At 31.4% G+C, this 15,124-nt stretch overlaps 1 protein-coding gene across 2 annotated transcripts in view; it reads right to left on the reverse strand.

Moving 5' to 3' along the window:
• LOC113512554 (uncharacterized) overlaps positions 1-14,575 on the reverse strand; it is a 64,609-nt gene extending 50,034 nt beyond the window's left edge. Inside the window, exons 1-2 of one of the 2 annotated variants that reach the window (XM_052900036.1) lie at positions 14,484-14,575; positions 9,782-9,917 (exon numbers count right to left, since the gene is read on the reverse strand). In XM_052900036.1, coding sequence (XP_052755996.1) covers positions 9,782-9,802 — 21 coding nt within the window. In that variant the 5' untranslated portion in view covers positions 9,803-9,917; positions 14,484-14,575. Of the gene's footprint in view, positions 1-9,781; positions 9,918-10,063; positions 10,187-14,483 lie in introns of those variants that run through there. The other variant, XM_052900035.1, reaches the window with a different exon arrangement.
• Between the last annotated feature and the right edge of the window lie 549 nt (positions 14,576-15,124).

The following is a 15,124-nucleotide window of genomic DNA, read 5'->3' on the forward strand; positions in this document are numbered from 1 at the left end:
TGCGTCTAAGGACCCGCATACACTAAACGCAAGGTTGCTTATTCGTTATTGTAATCAACTTAATGCATAATTTGTTTCATATGATAACCTAGTATGTTAAGGTGCAGTAGTTCAAGGTATAAATCTGAATAACTAGCATCCTTTTAAAAAAAAGTTCTATTCGGGAAACTGAACATTTTTTCCAATTAAACATAAACATTAAATATATGTCAGAAGAAGACTGCATGAAACTCATCTGCGTGGATACCTCTGTCTGTTCTGCATGGCTATGTTTCGATATGGCAACGAAATTATGGTGAATAAAAATATGTATATATTTGTTATCTTTTGTTTTGCCTCTGTACCCACTAAAGATTACCTTTATATATAGTAAGAACTAGCAAAATATCCCTACTACACACTACAATGCGCAAAATATAATTATTAAGTGTAAAACTGCTCGATACATAGGACTCCAAAGATTGTACATTGTTGATTACATAGAATGTGGGATCCGACTGAGGTCACCGATTATATAAATACACACAATGACAAGGCCTCGATAGACATTAAAACAAGTGCACATTTAAACCTGCCTTGACTCGTATACAGAGGCCGATGACGAGAATATTTTGCAAAGGAAGCGTGGACATCTCACAATGGAGAGTTCGGCTATTCACAATTAACGATAAAAAGCAATTTACAAGTTACCACTTAAGACATATACTATAGACAAGCATTCTTTCGACCTCTTCTTGTATCATTTATTCAGTAGCTCCTACTTTATTTCCATAATTAATCATTACATTACATTGAACATTACAATAAATTGTTAAAATACATTAACAACAAAAATCATATTATAAGAATCCATTTCATTTATTATATGGTATGAAAGTGGAATGATAACCCACTCATATAAACTGGCAAGTTATCAGTGAGTGGTGATAACTAAGAATGAAGTCAGATTAGTTAGCCATTGACTTCATAGAATGCACACGGAGGGTAACCATTTCATTATCAACAAAGAAATTTCATATTCGACTCTTACAATTTCCCGAGAATAAAAAGAGAGATGGCATTATAATATTCTGACTCAGTCACCACGACCAGCAAATAAAATGCTATAAAATATTAAAAACACGTATAAAAACACAAATTATGTAAGAATGATGCCATGTCATAACACAAATAAAACCATAGTGGTTTTCGCGTATACCTCGAGATATTATATGGAACAGTCAGCTACTTCGCTTTCTGTATTACACAATGTTTAGAAATTACCAAACAGATTTTTAAACTAGACATATCATTAGAGGCCTATTATTTTGGACCAAGTTTTTTTACATTCGTCAACAGAACAAATTGTCGCGTGCTATTGTCGTGAAGGACAATAAAGCCATTAGAGTAGAGTCTGTGCAAATTTTTTTAGTTAAATATTTTATATAAATATTTTTGCGTACCCTTTTTTTGTTCTCTTCACTGTAAAAACATTAATTTAATAAAGGATCTAGATAATTTAGTAGCTATTGTAAGTACAAAGTTTTTACAACAATTATAAAATGAAAAACGTGTTGTTAACGACACGGAAATTCCACAAAATATATAATTAACAGATACGTCTATAAAAAGTGAAATTTGAAAAAAACAATATATTCATAGAATTGATATGCAAAAACCTAAGATTTAAAAATACATATAAAAGTTTCATTTAAAATTGTTTTAAATTGTAGATTGAAAACAGAAATAGTAACAATAGACCAGAGCATAAGTGAAGAATATAATTAAAAGCTATTTGACAAAAAAGTCACTGGCTGGTTATAAATGAGTGCCGTTTTTTAGTCTCCAATTGTATACATCTAGGGTTTTTTTACATATCAATGATTTTTAAGCTAACAAATTAGGTCGTTCACCCATCGCACGTGAGGTCGCGAAGGTCGCTTTTTACATATCTCGGTCACGAACACAGCTGATGTTCATCAAAACGTGTACGAATTACAATAGTTGAGTATACCACAAAACTCACAATTCTACGTTTATGCATTACGGAACCATTTTCAATGTCAGACATTTTGAAATAATTTCATTATAATAGTGCATTAATAAATTATTCTACTTTGCCTTCATGTTAATTATTTCGTGACTGTTTGTATTTCAATGATAGATGTAATTAAAATAGCCTTTTTTATCTCACTTTTTATGTTTGCAATTTTTTTCTGTGTTTATAATACGAAGGTTAAATCATGTAAGTATTTACCAAATAATTAACAGATGTTGATAATAAATTATTTATATTTATGCTATAAAAGTAAATCCACTTAAAATAAATTTAAACAATACATTTTAAAATAAAGTTAATATAATGCATTCTTGTCTATTGACTAGAAACTAAGCAAGTATAATTATAGATTTTATACGCTAATAATTTTCTTTATGGTGGAAGCAAATATTGATCATACTAATTTGAATTAATCTTGTCGTGATACGACCATAACCGGATTAGTTTGACAAGATATGACTATAATTATAATAATTGTAATATATATACGCAAATTTTATACAACGCAAAAAAAGCCCTATTATAGTACATACATAATTAAAGCTACGATTATTTCCTGAATTTATAATTTGAGTTTTTATACGGTATTTACTACATTGATTTTATAAATAAATAATAATTTTAATAAATAAATTTACAGGGCACAGAGGAATTACACCTGAGTCCTCAGGAATGATAACGCATAGGGGGGGGGGGGGGGGTATCATGGGCGAAACAGTATACTCTGTTATGTTCATAGTACTGCTCATGCCTATAGAAAACGGTTACCACTTTCCATCAGGTGGGCCGTCAGCTTGTTTGCTATTCTAAGTTGAAAAAAATTTATAGTATTATGATAATATTTTTTTATGATACTTAAAATGGAAAATCAGCTTATTTTCCATTTTGAGTATCATAAAAACAATATTTTGTTACAACTATGTATTTTTTCTGAATATAAACCTTTTTAGTTAACAAAATAGGTAATATACATCAGCTTTAATTGTCCACTGCCGAACATAAACGTCCCCTTTGGGGGTTTTACCAGTAGGTGTCATGCTAAACAGGCGGATTGACAACTGCAACCAAGCTTCAAGTTTCATGTTTCAAGAGAGGCGCTGCTCTCTCTCCCTCCCTTGGTCGTCTCTTACGATACCCACGGGAAATGTAAGGGATTGCTCATTCCTATGCCTGGACCACATGGCATTTTTTAATAATATAATTAAAATATTATTTTAGTTATATTATGATCTAAAATAATATTGAAATATTAAAAAAAAATATGTTAAATATATAATAACAAAGCTATCACAAACAAATACTTACACCCTTATTCATAAAAAACCAGTCAAGTGCGAGCCGGACTCGCGAAACGAGGATACCGTACAAAATCGTCCAGTTTAAACTTTTTTCGGATTTTTTCTTTACATTTGCTATATGATTCTAGGTCAACGGGAAGTACCCTATAAATTTTTATTCCTTTCGCGAATGTCAAAATATGCAATATAAATAGCCGTATCTTTCGATAGCGTTGATTTAGAAGCTTAATTTTTTCACTGCTTTAAGATATTGCAGATCTGAGTATATGATATTTAATTTCAACTTACTATCTTTGCGCGTTTTTAAGAAAAAGGATCTTGACAGACGTACGGACGGATAGCGAAATGATACCCTATAAGGGTTCCGTTTTTCCCTTTGGAGGTACGAAACCCTAAAAACTAAAATATTCTACAAATCTATTTTAACTATTATACTGTTTTGATACTTCCTTTCAAATTGGGAATTTAACACAAATAAAGAGACAAAACAGTTCAATAGCTAAAATAGGTTTATGGGAGGTTTGATATTTTTATGAATAAAAAGGTTAGTCTACAGTACTTTTTTTAGGTTGCTCTTACAAATTATTTAGGCGTTAATAGAGCATAAAACAAAATATAGCAGCAATTATAGTTTCCAGTCATTATCTAGAGATAATAATAGCGTTTCGTGCAAAATTGGACTTAATTAAATCTTGGTTCTTTAATGCATAAAAAAGATTTTTTATTGAAATTGATTAGTTTCTGTACACGCTAAACAGACACTCCTGCTTAAATGATAACATTTGTGAAAACTTTCGGCTGTAATAACTCTAACTTCACCAGAGGTATTAAAGTATGCTCCAAAAGGACATCCTATTATTTTGTCGGGAACAGTATCTGATTTAAATAAGTTTTATAACAACAAAAGGAATCAACTTCAATCGTGATAATTATAAATAAAAAACAATCATCAAATTTCATTAAAAATTTACAAAAATACCACATAAAAATATCGTTGAATTGATACTTCTATATCGATATAGGTGATTGATTATTTATCAAAAATATTTAATATTTCAATATATTGTTTCTGTTTTAAAAATTTGAGAACCGCTGGTCTCCAACGCTATGGCAAATATACACATAACCTACATAGCAAGCAACATGTAAACTCTCATCGGATAATCCAATTAATTATCTCAATGCGCCGACATTACTTAACGAGGAAACGTGTAAGAAGCAATGATGTAATGAGAGGCTAACCAAAGATTTATTTTTTTATTTATGACCACTCTTTATGTACTGGTTATAATAATCGTCGCACGTAATTTTATCTTTACGCGGATGTTGGATCAGTGGAATGTTACTATATCGTTTTTTACATCACACAAATGAAAGGAAGATTCATGTGTTTCCGTTTGCGTCTATGGATATAAAGAACCATATTTATCTTGCCAAAAATGGAAGCGATTTCTCTATTGACTCTAGCTGAATTATGTTAAAAATATTATTGATTACTTTTTGGATACAAAAATGAAATTAAATTTTATAATATATGTATTATTACGTATATAACATAAAATATTGTGGATGTCTTAAAAGGCGACTAAGAGAATGTAATGATCGAAGGTTCATCTTTCGAATATTACATTCCTTTAGTGACCTCTTATCACATAGCAGTAATCCTCTAACGCATCATCAAGACCTAACTGCAGTTACCAACTCGCCTGCCAAGCCTGACAACTACTGGCAAATCCTCCCTTATTGAAAGGCCTATGTTCAGAAAAGACAGTTAACGGCTGATATGATGATGACGATGATGTAATATTACTGGATCATATATATAACAAAATAATGATGTAATTAAATGGAAAAATGGAAAAGAATAATCATACATATAGTGATGAAGAATATGCAAATATATGTAATAAGGACGCGACAAAAGCATACATAGATAATAATTATAATAATAAAAACAAATAAAAGAATTATTTTAAACTAACGCTCTCTAACAAAGAAAATAAGAAACTATCTAGCCAAATAAAACACTTTATGTTGAATATGTTGAAAAATCTTCATTAAATACGAAATAATACAAATTGCTTATAAGTTAATTAATTTATTAGTTTAATTGATTTATAGCTGGTCACGCATTTTTTGGATCTTACATCAGTTGAACTTGTAAGACTTGTATTAATCGTATGAACGACCCGAGTCAGATGATCGGCTATCAACAATCCGTCACTAACATTCTACTGTAAGTGGACGAATCACCTTGGACCGTTCCCAATCGTCTTTCTCTCCCATACATACATCCGCCATAACATCTAGGTCTTTTAGTGTTTTTGCTTGTTCATTTTATATTTGTTTTTTTTTTTTCTTTGCAGTGCGTGTTTATAACAACTCGTTAACTACAGGGTTTTATTCACTGTTACTTTCATATCAATGTTTTTTGCCATAAAAGTAAGAGATTCTGCATTTTTTTATGTATTATTACTGACTACTCCATCAATTGTGGATCGATTTTGAATTTTTTTTTTTTTTTTACTTTTAGTTAAAATATATCCTTGTCTGTAGTAAATAATAAATGGAGAAAATTTACACGTCGTTCATTATACATGTCATTAATATTTTAATGTACATTGTCTATTACAATGACTATTACAGTCATAGTTCAAAAATAAAGGGATTTTTCTAATAAAAATTTTAATTGTACCCCTCAAATCAATCTGTGACTTTCAACCCTATTCATCTAAACTCAACCCAAAATCTATCTCGCCAAGGATGATAATCGATGGATAATTTGATAATGAAATAATCAAATTAACGAGGCAAAATATGTATTATACGCTAAACTAGCTTATTAAAAAATCGGCATTATTATGTCTAATGAATATTGAACTATACAACATTACGTTAGACAATTATGATCTAATCCGCTCTAATAAATATTTCTCGGGCCGTCAAGTATCCGGTCGACCCGAACATTGGTAAATAGAAACATTATATGAAAATTTCATTGATTACATTTTACACATCGTTACACTGTAACCTGATCAAGTATGTATTGCGTTCTCTTTGTAATAAACGCACTATTTTAAATGAGATAATCCTATTAATATTTATAATTGCGAAAACTTGTAACGTTTAATTGATGGATGTTTGTTACTCTTTCATGGCAAAACTACTGAACGGATTTTAATAAAATTTATAACACGTATAGACCATATCCTAATTTAGCAGATAGAGTATTTTTTGTACTAATTTACACAGAAGAAGTCGCGGAATACAGCTAGTTTTATATACAGAGTGAAACCGAAATCGATAACATCTTTTTAAGAGCAACTAAATATTTTTCTCAAAGAAATATACGCTGAAAACGATAAAAAATGTTGAGTGTTATCTAAAGTTAGCTTTCGGAATATTGAAGCTTTTTTTCAGAATTTTCCAGCATATAAGGCAAAATGTTCAACTTCATATATAGAACACTACTTTAAAATGATGCCAATTACCTGTATTTTAATTTCCTTGTATATTTTTGTGTTAAATATTATTATGTCACCCGTTAACTATCTACTGCTGAACATAGACCTTCCCCAAAAGGGGTGTTTTGCTAGTAGTTGCCACACTTAGCAGGCGGGTTGGCAATTGGGCTTTGATGATGTTTTGCCCTGGGACGCTGCTACCCATCCCTCGATCATTAAGTTCTATTCGTCTTACGATACCCACGAAAAAGATATTTTTGCGTACAATTTGAAATATAGACATAGCTATCTGATTCTATAAATATTGCCTATTATGTATCTATCTACTCTAAGTGATATAATAAGTCGATGATATTTTCAACAATCAAGGCCGTTTATGACGTTTCGATCGATCTCTATTTTTATTTAGTTTACTTATATAACTGATTGAAGTAATACCACTTATTAATAATATCCACTTAATTATTTTAGATAGTTAATGAAAAAGTCTACCTTTTCAACAGACAAACTCTGCTAAGTGCATTCCAATTTTATAATTTGAACATTTATACATGATTAAAAGAAGTATTTTGTCAAGAATAAGACAATGTATAGACATTAATATACAAAATATAGTTTGTTTGTTTATGAAATGTTAACTTGTATATAGATTAGTTAAGCATTTCACAATTATACATACACAAACCAAATTACGTTATAAATATAGATACTTTCGTTTAAGTAGATGCTACCTATATAACGCGATGCGCTACATTTACTGTTGCGAACATTTAATTCGACACTCCATTGAGTAACGTTATTATTATAAGTAAAACTCATTGAATGCATTTCAAAGCAAAAAATAAACTCTTTGATTTTTCACAACACTCCTAATTCTAGTAAACGTTTATACTAATAATTATAATAACACACAGATACACACACTATATGTGTGTGTGCGTGCGTGTGTGCGTGCTCATGTGCGTGCGTGGGTGCGTGCGTACGTGCGTGCGGTGTATGTGTGTGTGCGGGGTGGTTTTTTAATAGTTGTAAATGAAATGGCATCTCTGTCTGCGCTATCAGTATACGATGGCACGAGTAAGAGTTAATAGGTGAAAATGATAGCAGGTCAGTTAGGCCATCATGACGAATTTATCGATAATTAAACACAATAACTTCCAGAGAGAATCACGTGGAGGTCGAACTGTTAATGTATATTGCTAATAATGGGCTGTTAGACTCCATTACTAACAATTGATGTTCCCCCCCCCCCCAACCCTGTGTTCGGCTGTTTCTTCAGGATCAACAACGCACACGTAACATCCCGTAACATGATGCTGCAGTCGTCCATAGGCTAATGTGGCAATTTAAATTTCCGATTGACTCACCGGTAATTGAAAACACCGATAACAAATTAAATGAATCCGAGTGACGACTAATACTTATGTTTGGCGAAGTTTGTGCATGTAGAGTGTTACGTTCACCACAATGCTAACAGAAAGCGGATGCCTTTGAATACCCCATTAAGAATTTATTTTAATGGATGACAATGGAATGGTAACTATGCCCGCGCTTACGGTATACACTGATAGGGCACTAGTGAGGGATGATAGGTGGAATGAAACGGTAGATCCGTTAGCCCATCGTGATGAATTTGGGGGATCAGAAGGGATCACTTGGAGGTCTGAAAGGATATATTACTGGCAATGGGACTGGTAGTCCGCATTACTAACAATCACTTCCCCCCCCCCCCACCACCACTATAAATTTACTCGTTCATATTTTTGACCTATTTCCTTTGTAACTCGATCGATTATAAACAATGTCAAAACTAGGAAATCCGTAATAAAACTGTTACTTTACTGATTAATATCTATCAATTGATACTGTTACCTATAATAAGCCTTTTATCTAAAAACAAAAGTACCTACTTCATCTAATTTGATATATATTATAGAAATCCAGGCAATGCTATTTATATAAAATGCTTTGAAGGAATTTTCAATTACACTGCTCGATTTATGTGTTGTACGTTATATTAAATTGAATATGTTCCTGAGGTGAATGTATTACCACTTCACTGCGCTCATTATGAACGTAAATTATAGACAATTTTTTTTTTATTCACTATAATTCTTTATATTAATTTTAACATGAGTAATCAACAAAACTTGGTTACATAATAGAAACAATGACCAAAATACATTGATTGACTGTAATAAAAAGTACTTTTTAATTCGCAAACTAAAAAACACGACTGTCTTCTATCAAAACCGAATTATATAAAAAAAATATAGCCAGTGTCATCTAGGATATAAAGATTATAACGATATTCCATACATCCAAATCTGGTCAAGAATTTAAAATTAATAGTAGAATAAAAACTCACATACTTACGTGAACATTACACTATTTTTTTGAGCAATTGTGTAAAAAGTAGTGTATGTCCTTCTCCATTTCAAATTATGAGTATGTATGTATATTATGACGACTGATTATACGTTATACTTATTTTTATAATAATAATATACTCGTATACCTAATCACTCATTTGTAAATTATAGAAATTTATAATATCTAATCAAACAAAACAAAACCCTATTATAATAAGATTTAATAGACGTTGATAAAACTATATTTTACCTATTTACTTAATAATGTATACATTGTCACGTTTAATTTTTGTTATCACCTCTTGTCAATCTAATCAGAGACCTCTGTGGGAAATGCCATTTATGGAATTTTATTGCACATTACATTGTATCGCGATCCATGTCCGAGGACAAGTTTATACGAAACAATTGTTTATTAATTTGTATAATATACAAATTCACATATTCTCCCATTTTTAATAAATTTTAAAAAGTTATTTATCTATTCAAAATTTACATACTAAACAATTACTTACTTTAAATTAGAATTCAGTTCATTTCAAATTAGAGCCGTACTTTATTTTTCCGATTTATAACTTAACTTTTGTATTGGCATGATAATGAACTTACGATTTTGACGTAGCTATTCATGTTGCTTGATATCTCGAACGTTACAGGCACTGTCACTGTATCACTAGGGGGCGCTGCTGAGCCCGAGCGGTGCGTACGCGCAGACTGACGCGCTCGTAAAACTTGGCCGCACCAGCTGCAACCAAACGAATGGTGGTGGTACAATTGCAACCAATGTCGCCCGCCATACGAACGTTGCACGTAATAATTATTTAGAGAAAAAAAAATGTGGTAGGTAACACATTTGTGACCTTGACCGTTCGATTGTGATTTTGTACGTACTGGTTGGGGAGTTGGTGGATGTTGGCGGTTTGCGCGTGAGTCGGGTTGTAAGCTGATCGGCGGTGTGTTGTCGTTATATAGGACAGACCGCGACCTCCGTCATTGGCACAGCGCGGGTAGTGCTGCCGCCACTAATTCCTTGCTGGACATATCGGAGGCTGGGATTCGAACGGTCCCCGAAAATCTAAACTAAATTTGTCCAACAGTTCAAGCTTATTATAAGCTCAGACAGTAAAAAATATATGTTTTGACATCTATGCGTAGTTGTCTATAACTACCAGGTGCCATTACCATTTAAAAAATATTCAAAAACGATATCGTTACAGTTTTATTATGTAATGTATAATATTTTGAGTAAAATATTTAAATTTGCTTATACGAATATATGTATATAAATCTTAAAATATAATTATGGGTTTTGGTGTTATATCCGCCATGAAAGGTACACTATTACATACATGAAAGTTAAATAAATAAAAATTGCAAAATTTTAAAGACTAAGTCCCTAAAAATAAAACTAAAATGAAAACGGTAAACTAAAAGTACAGACGTAGACATTTTAACATTTATTATTATTTTACAAAATTATTCCTTTTATTTTGTTATGCGTCATACAATCATTTTAAACGACCACATCCCGTGACACGTAACTGTATATAAAATATTCAAAACCCATTTGTAGTCCAAAAACCCATTAGTCAACATTTGTTTTAAAGATTTAGATGCTATGGGAAAATACAAATTAATTATTTATTTACACAAAAACCGTAACACGATTTGAAGAAGGTATTACTATACCTATTCTAATCCTTATTAATATTATAAATGTGAAAGTGAGTACGTTTTTTCTTTACCTTATAGCGCCTTGTCGGCTTAACCAATCACTATGAAATTTGGTATACATGTACTATATGAGATGGAAATGAGTATAGGCTACTTTTATCCTGATTAGTAAACAGGGTATGTTTATATGGTCACGCGGACAAAGTCACGGGTAAAAGTTAGTAATAATTTAATTGTGAACCTTTGTACAAATGTTTTAATTAATGCATAGATAATTTTAAATAAAATATATAAAATCATAAAATTTATCAAACAGATAACAACAAAAATATAGGTAACGTAACATAGATTCAATTAAAACATAAAATATTATTTTATCTGCGAGAAACAATTAAATATAAGCGTAATGGAAAGAAATTGTTTTGAAAATTATTAATATTTTTTATATAAAGGAAAAATTATATATTTAGGTTGTCAAAAACATATCACCCTAAAATACTTTATAAAATAAACCTATTTTCCAAATTTCCGCTTTCTAGACTAAGTAGCTTCAGCTGTGTGTTGATAGTCAATCAGGACGAGCGATTTTATAAGTATAATTACCTCAAAAAAGTGATCCAAAAAAAATATTGTATCAAATTGAATACGGTTTCCGTAGTTATATTCCTAAAGTCTAAAATTTAACGTATATGTAATCTTAACATAGAATGGATACCTACTTTCAAAATTTAGGCGGACAAATTGCAAGCAAAAGGCTACTCATGCCGATCATTTTTAGGCAAAAGCACCACAAACATGTGAATCTGTTTACAAATAATCAATTATCAATAAAAACACAGTGTTTTCATTACGATTTTAATAATATTACATTAAATGTCAATCAATGCAGTTGCATTCATTTTTACCTAAGTACTTCCTAATCTATGTTGTAATAAGTCGTTGGCCGTGACATCTGCGAGAGTTCTTTTTTATTCTGTAATTTAAATTTTGAATCTTATAGAGATTTCTGTTTGAGTTGAGCAGTACAGTTGAAATACGTCTTTGAAAATTCTATTAAAATCCCTCTATTACTTTCAACGCAATGCTTACACAAACACGATCTAAATGAAGTTAAAAAAACAACCATTTTTTCACTTTTTCTTCAAAAGTTGGACAATATTAATTAATTCTATACGTATTACCTACTCTATTTAGGCTACGGAACACTGCACGTAGACAAACTGCCTCATCACATAACACACTCGTGTTGGTCATATCAACAAACAGTTGTGTAATCGTTCTAGCATGCGGAACCCATTTGCGAATACAATAAATACAGATCATCTTATGAAGAAATCTAGCGTCTTTCGTTTATACTACTAACCGTACTTGATAGTTAACTTGTATTGATATTACTGTCATAATGTATCGTTTACTTATCAGCAACCGATACTATTGAATCGATATAAGATATATTATCGTAGATCTATGTACGGTCAGCACCAAAAGTCAATGAACACAGTATCATTTTCAAAACTCTTATATTTCATAGCAAACACATGCCATTGTGCATATTCTATTAATTTTGACTTTAAACAATTTTATACAATCGTGGAATCTTTTTGAGTTCTAATATACTCGTCGGTAATTACTAATTTTAAAAATCGGTTGATGTTCATCTAGTTTTAATGCTGACTATACTTACTGCTGACTTTGTATAAAAATAAATATCCATAACGATTACTAAAGGAATCACCATCATCATATCAGCGTTATCTGTCCACTGCTGAACATATGCCCATAGACAGCCATAAGGAACACACCCGAGCCAACTGCACCCACTGATTCTTTGCAATGCATTTGAGGTCATCACTCCATCTAGTAGGGGTCGTCCTACACTGCGTTTGCCTATACGTGGTCGCCACTCAAGAACAATTCTTTCCCATCGGTGGTCGGTTCTTTGAACAATGTGACCATCCCATTGTCGCTTCAGTGTGTTTATCCTTCAGGCCATGTCGGTCACTTTGGTATTTTTACGGAATTCCGCATTTCGAATTATATTGAGCGAGAAAACTCCAAGTATAGCCCTTTTTAAAGCTCGCTAAGTAAAGCTTTTGCATATGAGCTTTATTTTACTAAAGGAATATGAGTCTCTTTCTATGGACCAGTAATGTTGATTATTTGTTATAACGGCCATTATTAATTTTATTGTTACTTTATGTCGCATTGTTTAAATAATACACTAAGTTTTAATATGTCGTTACATAAAATTATGTCGTTAATTTATTTGCCTTGCCTTTCATGGTCCAATAGTAAAAGAACTACACAATTTTTTTTTTATAAATTCACATGTACCTACAATACATGTATACAAACATCGTTAGTGGAGGGAGGAATTATTAGTAATGGGGTCTAACTGTGTGGAAATCATTGTGGTTAATTAATTGTTTAATTCAACGCCCTGAGCCAGCTTAACCAGAGGGAGACTTTGTACAAAAGTCGATTGCTTGGGTACCTCTGTCCCATTCGTGTTTCAACCGTGAAGCAGCTGTGTTTGCATGGCTGTGTTTTGGTTTGAAAGGTGGGATATGGCGTGATTTTACTGGGTACAGAGGAATAACACCTTAGTCCTCAGGAATAGCAGCGTATGGGGGGTATCATGGGCGAAACAGAATACTCTGTTATGTCCATGGTACTGCTCATGTCTATAGGCGACGGTTACCACTTTCCATCAGGTGGGCCGTCAGCTTGTTTGCCATTCTAAGTTTGTATAAAAAAACTAACCTGTTTCGTCCTCACCTATCACCGTTCACTGGTGCCCTGCCAATATATACCGATAGTGCAGCTGGTCATTATTTCATTTTCACCTATTAAAAATCATACATACATCGTGGTGGCGTTCATTCACCACTCACATAATTACACTGTACATAGATACACGCTGCAAATTAAGGCATAAGATCTGTAAGTCCATATAAAACAAAAGCTTGTACACACTTATACTAAGATTTTTTTACCAATGTGTGAACTCGAACACGTCTTTCTATATTCAACTACATGTAAAATAATTTCGACAATTTCTGAACATGCCTTGCCCTGCCATGGACTTGTGAAAACTTATTTCACAAGTCCCTACTAAGTAAATCGAACCATTCGTTTGGAAATTACGATTCCAAAATATAGAAGATAACGGGACTGATTCAGAGGTGCCATTTTTCTAAAACTAATCTTCTATTTTAATTTGATAATTTTGCAAAATTACTGTTTTATAGACCATCATAAACTAAAATTTAACTTAATTCTATTAGAAAATTAGTTCATATTGATGCTTAAAATAAAGATTTTTTTATAATATTGAATTTAAATTTTAGAGATAGATTTAGAGAAACGACGCCTGAGAATCGTCCTGGATAAGCTATATATATATATATATATATATATATATATATATATATATATATATATATATATATATATATATATATATATATATATATATATATATATATATATATATATATATACATTTTATATATAACACATTTTATGAGTAAATTAAAAATATAAAACAATATATACAAAATTTTTACTCACGATATAAAAACTTGTTAAGCGATTTATATAGTTACATAAAAAAAAAATTGTTTAAATTTATTACCTTATTATTTTATATACAAATGTGCACACAACCTAACAAGTAAAACACAACAACAGTACTTTCTAATAAAAACACAGCTATAAATAGCCTCCGTAAACTTGATAAATTATTACTTCACACATTTAAACTTTTATTTATATACACTGTATTTCTGTGATAGTGTATCACTATTACAGAAATACTACGTGAGAAATAATACTTTACGTAAATTTACTATGAAAAATATTTTATTTACTAAATAATAGATAGATTATTTTTTATGCAATGTGATATGGGAAACAAGCTGACCTAATGGAGCGTGATAACAGTTACATATAAACGTGCTATATTAATAATACCATGGGCATCACAAAATACTCTGAAGATACCTCTTTTGGACGGGAACCATGTGTGGCAAAACGTGCTTAGACAAAATGGCGGTCGGAAATTTATGGCTAATTGTAAAACTTCTGGTAACAAGAATAGTAGTCAATGTTTGAAATAAATCTGGCCCATAATGCGGGATGTAAGCCGCCCTTGCTCCAGTTGAAATAAAAAAAAATGTCTCGATAACCGACAAATACTTCCGCATGGTCCAGCACCGAAGGTGAACGCCCGGAGGCTGGATACTGGACAATGTCAGTGAATGGGACATGAAATCC

The sequence above is a fragment of the Galleria mellonella genome, unplaced genomic scaffold (genome assembly GCF_026898425.1).
Source record: "Galleria mellonella isolate WM207_F2 unplaced genomic scaffold, CSIRO_AGI_GalMel_v1 utg64, whole genome shotgun sequence".
Taxonomy (NCBI): Eukaryota; Metazoa; Arthropoda; class Insecta; order Lepidoptera; family Pyralidae; genus Galleria; species Galleria mellonella.